Raw genomic sequence first — 8,587 nt, forward strand, 5'->3', positions numbered from 1 at the left:
GGCACTTGATCTTGAAACTTATATTTTGAATAGGTGAAAATACAACTTCCTTTCTTGATGTGTTAGTGCTCTTCTTGTATTTTGTCTATGTAAACAGGAAAAACAGACATAAAACCAAACTGAATTTGGAGGAGACTGTTATATATTTTTAAGTCCCAGTGCAGCTTGTGGACTTCCACACAATTAAGGTTAGTTACCTGATATTGGCTGATACTGATATCACAGAATACCTTGCTTAAAACAATGAAGGGCTTTCCACAGTTTTCCACAGTTTTACTTCCACAGAGAGTCTTTCCATTGCTTTCAAAGAAATCCTAACAAAATATGATCTCACCTTCTTCTTCTCATTACCTCATATCTTTTAGCTATTTGCCCCCCAGTTCTGCTTTCTCCCTTATTACAGACACAGAAACTAGACATTTGGTATATGTTGTTTAACCTTGTTTTGACACAACGTTTTCCACTCCACATCTCACTATTTCATTTTTCTACTTCTCTCATTTTCTTTTACGTTAGAATTTTCCAGTTCAAAACTGAAAAAATATGTTTAATTCATTGTGAAATAAAAGGTTTCGAGTTTTTTGTGCATGTCTGTGAAATGGTAAAAGAAACAATTTGTTTAGTTTTTTTCTGCAGTGATTTTTTTTTCAGTTGTGTTTAATTTTCAAGTCTTTGAGCATGTGGAAGGAAAGATATTAATAAATTAATTACATCCTGGTGATAGAACAGTATTCTTTATGTTTGAAACCTTCCTCCTGATTGAAAATAAAAGGCAAAATATTTTGTTTTAGAAAATACTGTAGAAGAGCATTTAAGTTAGAGCCTCTAGTTTTTCGTCAAGGCTACATCTACACATTATTTCTGCTCTGCAGCTCTAAGGTACAGCTGTTTAGTTACATTTCCCCCCAGTTACAGATCCAAAACATCAGCTAAATTTCCATAATCTCTCTATTCAGCCATTGACATCTTTTTCTCCGGCCTTGGCAAGTGCATTCTTGTCATACTCTCAGCCAGTCAGGATTCTGCTGTGAAGTATAATATTTAAAGTATAATATGCCTCATCCTTATGTAATTTTGGAATATCACACTTAATTTTTCAATTGTTTCCTCTTTTCTCTGCTATATTGCACAGAAGCTACTTGTCTTCCCATTCAAAGTACTTCAGGACTTATTCCCATTCAATCATGTCTCATTTAGTATTATCTATTACTAGAATTTTATTCTGATTGTAACCTGTTCTATTGTAATCAGTTTAACTCTGCGTAAGCTTGGTTAAACTGATCCCTTTTGGCTGAGGAGCAGTAGCATATTGCTATCAGTACAGATAAGTCACGTCCAGGGAAATGTGCTATCATCTCCTTGGTACAGATATCACAGCCATTGGAGGGTTTGGGTGGGAGTGTTTGCACAGCTGCTTGCCTCGTGTTATGTCTTTCTATGTGGGCTTACAGCGCGATTGCAATCAGATTAGACAACAGAGCTTTGAACAGTCTTTTGAACAGTCTGACTGTGTTTAAATTCATGGCCCCAAAAATAGTATGACTAAGCACCATAGGTACAACGTGTTAAAGTTTTTGAAGACTAGATGTAAATAATAACTGCAGTGACAAGCTGAGATTTTCAATTGTGTGTGCAGTAAATACTGACTGCTGGATCAAGAGATCGTTCTTTTCAACTTTCCATTTCGATGCTCCTGTTGAAGTTCAGAATCAAAAGTTTCCTGTTTTGAGGCTGCTGTGAACAAGAGAATAAAGCATAATTAATAAATCCATAATTAATTTTCAACAATTTTGAATGTATAACCCATTTTAAATTTATTCTCAGAATTGAATAAAGAACTCTGAGAAAAATAATCAAAGATTTTAAATCGGAGTTTGCAGTTTGGAGGATGGAAGTCAGCCAATTTTCTCCAGGTCCTTCTTTAGTTGCAAGAATGTACTTGCTAACACCACTGGATGTTTAGAGACGAGGGGCTGGATTGCTACTTGAAGTTTCTACCAAATCTATTGGATGTGTTCTGTAGAGAAGACCTAGTTAAAATGTCAGTGTGAAGGATATTCTAGGTAGATCACTTATTTTCAACCCTTTTATAATTAGAGTTTCTGAATGAATTTGGATTTTTATGTTGAATTAAGTTACTTGCTTTTAAAGTTAACTTTTATCTTGATGAGAATGGGTGCTGTTTAGATTACAGGACTGATCTTATGCTCATGTCAGCTGTTGCTGGAAATGCTAGAGACATTTGGAATCAGGAATAATAAGCTTCACAAAATCATCATGACTCTTTGAAAGAGTTCTGCCAGATTCCCAAATGAGTCAAGCCATATTTGAAAAATCTGTGGATTAATTTGTGTGTCTTTTTTTCCCCCTCTGATAATCATAAATGGATGTTCCAATAATTCAAAGTTCTGTTCTTAGCTGTCAACAGAGGTACAACAGAGGTACAGTGTGCCTGTGCAAGAAATCAGGAAATGAAAGTAGAAAAAACTGTTATGATAGCATGGCAACTTACAGAAAGTTCTGTTTGGCTGATTTATTTATTTATTTATTTATTTTTTTAAAGGAGGGATTAAAATGATAAAAGTGAATATTAGAAACTCCAGTCAAAGATTTAACATAAGGAGAATGTATGTGTGAGAGATATGAATTGTCTTGGAGCTTGCCTGGTAGAAATTAACTCATCATTGCTGACTGTTGGGGTAACGTTCTTCCTTTGCCACCCAGGACAAAGGTTCTGTTACTATTCTGTAACTCTGGATCAATTAAATTCCTTGTAAGCTAGCTAATTTATTCTAGAGAGAGTGCATTTTTCTATTTGCACATATTCTGTTATTTTACAAGTCAGAAATTCTCGGTCTAGAGAATAACATTTACAAGGAGTGAACAAGAATTCCCTGCATTTTAACTTCAAAATTCCACTACTGTTTCCCATTCTTGTGAAGTAAAGGAAGGCTGCAACGTTTACATTCTCCAAGAAGCTAACTAATAATATTACGTCTTATCTTATCAATTGAAATAAATAGGGACCATGAAAACTGCTTTTCATCTTCTACAATTATTTCTCCTGAATAATGAAGCAATGGAAACACAAAATTAAGAACTATTTTAATTCCAGACTACTTCAAGTTTTTGTTACCTCTAGCATGTGTGAACTGATAGTATATTAAATATGTTTCTTCTTGTGATCGAATGGAACTTCTGTTACTGTCAGCGAGCTTCTCTTCTAGTTTCTAATGTGTTATTCTAAAAATTATCTTCCTAATAACAGTAGAATTCATAGAACTTCTTGTGTGTTTTGTAGGGTTGTGACTCTCAAATGAGCATGTCAGAAGTATCCTGCAGTGAAAGTACCTCCTCTTGTCAGTCTCTGGTGCATGGCTCAGCTCCAGAAATCCTCATTGGCCTCCTTTACAATGCTACAACTGGAAGATTATCAGCAGAAGTGATAAAAGGCAGCCACTTCAAAAACTTGGCAGCAAACAGACCACCCAGTGAGTGAAAATCGTTTTTCATCCTAATGCTTCTGTACTGGTGGGGCTCTTAGTAGTAAGGACTTCAATGCTATCATTTAGTCTTCTCCAATCAAAATGAAATAGAGCGATCATCAACTAATCTGTTTCATGTTTTATATTTCTAGTCAGTTGGGAAATAGCAAAACTCTAAAATTCAAAATATTAATTGTACGTTGACAAGCCTGCTTTAATTTTTCATGATGACTGACTAATAAATTACCTTTATCATACTAATTAATTGCTAAATTACTAATGCCTCACATCACAGGCCAAGAATAAAAAGTTAGTGTTTAAAGAGAAAGTACATGCCAGTTGATATTAACATAAACACTATGAACAGTTATTGCTCTTCCTAGAGGGTTTGATAGTGCAGCCTTTGATTGCTTATGTGCCTACATATATGTGGTAGAAATGTATTTGATTTAGGAATGTCAGCAAAAACAATGTAGAAGCAAATTGAGACCTTTGGCATATATACTGTGCAGAAGGAAGATTTATAATCAGCATTTGTTCAAAAATATGTTTGTCTGAAATATCTGTGAGCTTTCTATAGTCTAAATTGAGCCAGATGGGATGTCACACGCAGAATATTTTTTACTGACTCTAATTCTTTGATAAAGCTTGAGAAAGCTCAGTAACAAACTTTTAAAATTGCTTTGTAGATGTCGAGTCTGATTTACATTAGTTGTAGCCAGACTTACTTACCTGTTCCTCTTGGTTTGGTCTTGAGGCTCAAGTTTTAGCCTGTCTTTCTGTTTCCTAATCTTCAGATTTGTATGGCACTATTAGATTATCCAGCAGGCTGCCAACGTTTTGTAAGTGGTTTTCACATCTCACTTTGCCTTCGGAATTTAGGAAATAAGCCAAACAAGTTGAGACTGATGCTGTCGTCTTTCTTTCTTGACCCACGTTTTATTTCAATCATTAATTACATTTGGCTCAGCTGTATTCTGTTTTGCTCTCTGTATATTTTTCATGCTGACTTAGCCAGCCTTCATTAACATTGCAGAGAAGGAAAGCCAAAGATGATTCTCAAATACATTTTTATAACTAGGTAGCTCCCCCAGAATCACCTATTTGCAGACAAAGTGAGAAATAGATGGGAAAACCCAAGAAGAGCCAAGGACAATGGAATCTCTCTAGGGAGAGTCAAGTTTTTCCATTTGGAATATGCAAATTAGTTGGGAGTGGAGAGTCTGTACTTGTTTTGAAGACAGACAGGCTAATTCTCTGGTAAGATAATTCGCAAAGTGTGTGCTTGTGCTAACAATTATGCACACAACTAGGATCAAAATTTTTGGTTTCAGATTGCATAGAACATGACACACAGCCCTGCATGTTCTGTCTTACCCTTTTTGGAGGAAAGATTTCTTGATGACAAAAGTTTCCAAATAACTACTCTTGCATGTTATCTTTTGTCATCCCCTCTGCAAGGTAGGAGGAGGTTTTGATATTCATAAGTCTTCTTGTTTACACAAATGTGGGTTTGGAGTTTTATTTCTAGACAGCTGGAAGGTAGTACACCCTTTAGGTCTGGCAAGACAGTGCAGAATATTGTGGAATTCAAATTTCTCCCATGGATTGTTTTGTGCATCCCCACAAAGTGAAAACTCCTTGTAAATTCCTGGAAGCAGGTGCGTGTTTGTCATTGGCTATGCACCAGCCTCTCATAATTTCCACAGAAGGCACATAAGGTTGTTGATGAAATACTCTGACCTCATTTTTTCTTGAATCATCAGTGGTCTGGAATCTTTAGGAGTGCTGCAAATCATGTGCACGGGTCAGTTTTTGTTTAGGTCATGAGAAACTGCAATAGGAAGGGTAGCGATTATTCTTTCCCTCAAATAATCCTTTTGATATTCTAGAGTTCATTAACTTATTTATTTTTTGTGAAATGCTTCTGCAGCAAGTAGCACTGAGTCCTACATTTCTGGTTCTTGGTAGTCTATATTCCTCTGTGGCATGTTTCTTATTTAGTGTTTCATTTAGCAACTAAGTACAAGCAAATAGGCCAAATCCTGTAAGCAGTCCAAGCATGTTAGAATGTGTCTTGGTTTCTCTTGTGACAGTGTATATTTTGTCTGAGAAAAGACTGTTTCCTAGTATATCCCAGTATCTCTTAAATCTTGAAACAAGGTATGAGTTTTTGCACCTTAAATGCATGTGTATATATGCACACGAAATCCATAGAAATGAGTTTTAATAAGTGAGATCTGTACATTTTGTATAGAGAGAACCATATATGAAATTCACATTTAAACCTCCCTCAGCTTTTTCTAAAGCGTGGATTACAGTCATTCTTATGCCCAACTCCATCACCACTCAAGAAGTATTACAATCATGTAGCCATAACTGTAACATCTAAGAGCAGTAGAATCTTATTTTTTAGTACAGTGATATTTTGCTTTATTGCTTTTCATGTAAGAATTATAACCACTGTGTGCAGTTTTTCTAATATGCTGGAGTTTGCATGAAAAAGCATAAGGGTTGATAAAATGGATAGTGTTCTTTACCTAGTCTTCTATAACCTAATCATTTTCATGATTCTTTCTGTGTTCTGTGTGCTTTAGAACCCAGTAGCTATAACTGCTAAGACAATCCATTATACAAACAGTGTAATTTCTGTTCAAGATTACACAAAAACTGCACAAAAGTATCATTTCATGAAATTTTACCCAACAATCCTTTTGTTCAATCCTTTTTCTGATCTATGCTGCTAAGATTTTGTGTTCTTCCAGTCCTGTGAATAGTGTTTCCTCTTAAACTTTAACCTTAGATCCTCTCTCACCCAGCTATTGACATCTGGTCATTATTTCTTTTACTGCTTTCCACCCCCTGTTGTCAGATGGACTGTTCTGTTGTCTAAAACACTTGATAGGTGGACAGGTTTATATAATTCGAGGTGAGTTCCTGTAGAATCTAATTGGATGTTGTCTTTTTCATGCAAAGAAAACTTGCCAGCAGTAAAGCTATCCACAGCTGCCTATCATACTGGTTTATAAATGTGTATGCTTATTATTTCTTGCGCTCTCTCATTCACAAGTTGCGTCTATCTCTGATTATGGATGGTGGAATTTCAGTGTACCTGCAAAGTGAAAGTGTGCAGTGTGTTCCTTTTTTAAAAAAACTTGAATCTTCTGACATTATTCAGTAACAGTAGAGTTACAAAGAATAAAAAAGAAAAAAAAAATCAGATTACTTAATACAGTTGTATGTTTGTTAAAGTCAGTTATAACTTCATGAATACATATCCTTCTGCAGGACTTAGTGCTTCCAGTCATGTGAAAACAGATCTTTAAAAAGAAGCATTTATACCCATATACTGGCATTCAGTGTTTGCTAGCCACATTTACTTGCAATAGATTCCTGTATCTACTTCCTAAGATCACTAAACAAGCTATGATTTATGCTAGCGTACTGAATTATGTTAAAAAACAAAAGTGTATTATTTCATGAATTGAAGAATTAAAAGCTTTACTGTGCAAAATTCCATCTTTGGATGCACTTTGCAAAGTTTTGGTCTTAAAAATGAATAAACTCAAAAAGCCCAAAGTGAGAACCACATCCATGCAGAGATTATTCTTAAGCACTTAATTTTGGCTGTTGTGATTTCATCACTGCATAGCAACACATGTTTTTTATTTTTATTTTTATTTCTCTTTTTGATTCAATTTTTGTTCATTTTATTCTCTGAAAATTCAGTGGTATGCTTTACAGTGTTGTGGCTAGTTTGAGCTTGCTAAGTATTAATGCAACTTAAGTTTGCTTGGAACAAATGGGGACTGGATGGGAAGAAGGATTATGAGGTATACCTTTAATTTAAGCCATTTACATAGTACTGAAGCCAGTTAATTTGTTACTGTGTTTGTAATATTTTGCTTACATGCCATCTTTTTCATGTGTCTAGTCTGAGCTGTGTTCAGTCAGCCTGGTATACACCATATCCTTGAATCTTGCAAATATCATCAAAAACTCTAGTTCTATCTGATATTCCAAACTATGATTTATTTTGCAGATACGTATGTTAAATTAACACTCCTGAACTCCATGGGGCAAGAGATGTCCAAATGCAAAACTTCAATCCGACGAGGACAGCCAAATCCAGTGTACAAAGAAACCTTTGTTTTCCAAGTGGCGCTGTTTCAGCTCTCGGATGTAACGCTCATACTGTCTGTATATAACAAGCGCAGCATGAAACGGAAAGAGATGATCGGCTGGATATCCTTAGGTCTCAACAGCTCAGGAGAAGATGAACTCAACCACTGGACTGAAATGAAAGAATCTAAAGGACAGCAAGTATGTAGATGGCATACTTTACTAGAATCTTAATGAACAGTTCAAAGCGCAGTCGTGGTTTTAAGGGAGCTTTGCCTTTCGAGATGATGATCATTTCACGTCACAGTCTGCAGATTTGGCGCGGAAGTGAAAAATGAAAATTGAGATCAACATTCCATCTTAAAGAGTGCACAACCTGCAGAACAGTGGGATTTAATGTATAATCTTCACTTAATATCAAACACTTCCTTGGTGTCAGAGGAGCCTTGCTGTATGCAAGTATGTTAGCAGTCCCTCCCCCATCCACCTGATGCTGTATTTGTTTGGATTTGTTTTGTGTTTTTCAATTCAGTAACATTTTACGTGAACTTTTCCAAATTGATGCAAGCTCCTTATTGTGTACTTTTTGTAATGCTCTAAATACTGTAGCTTCTGACCTGCCTGCAATCAGACTAAGGGTCAATAATTTGCACTATGAGAAAAAGTTGATGATCTGTAAAGCAAAAAACAAACAAACACCAATACCAAACAGGGAAAAAAGAACCCACCCCAGGGGAGAAGAACATTTAGTAATACGGCATATATGAATGCAGTGTTGTTTTACACTGAGCTTCTTTCCAGGAGCTGAGTACAATTAAGTTTTCATTTTTGATATGCAGTTGGTTTGAAAAATACTAGCATTTGGGCATCAGGTGAACTCTGACGTAAATGTTTCTTCAATATGTGACAGGAACGAGCTCTATATATGGCATAAATTGGGTTTTTCCCCTTTGCCTGTACTTCTGCCTAATCCAAAGAGA

At 35.7% G+C, this 8,587-nt stretch overlaps 1 protein-coding gene across 1 annotated transcript in view; it reads left to right on the forward strand.

The window, feature by feature from the left end:
* SYT14 (synaptotagmin 14) overlaps window positions 1–7,841 on the forward strand; it is a 65,377-nt gene extending 57,536 nt beyond the window's left edge. The window contains exons 6-8 of the mRNA XM_042890328.1: window positions 3,302–3,491; window positions 6,358–6,414; window positions 7,528–7,841. Coding sequence (XP_042746262.1) covers window positions 3,302–3,491; window positions 6,358–6,414; window positions 7,528–7,841 — 561 coding nt within the window. The remainder of the gene's footprint in view (window positions 1–3,301; window positions 3,492–6,357; window positions 6,415–7,527) is intronic.
* Window positions 7,842–8,587: the final 746 nt, after the last annotated feature.

This window comes from Lagopus leucura, unplaced genomic scaffold, assembly GCF_019238085.1.
Source record: "Lagopus leucura isolate 7727_CA_CO unplaced genomic scaffold, USGS_WTPT01 Super-Scaffold_73, whole genome shotgun sequence".
NCBI lineage: Eukaryota > Metazoa > Chordata > Aves > Galliformes > Phasianidae > Lagopus > Lagopus leucura.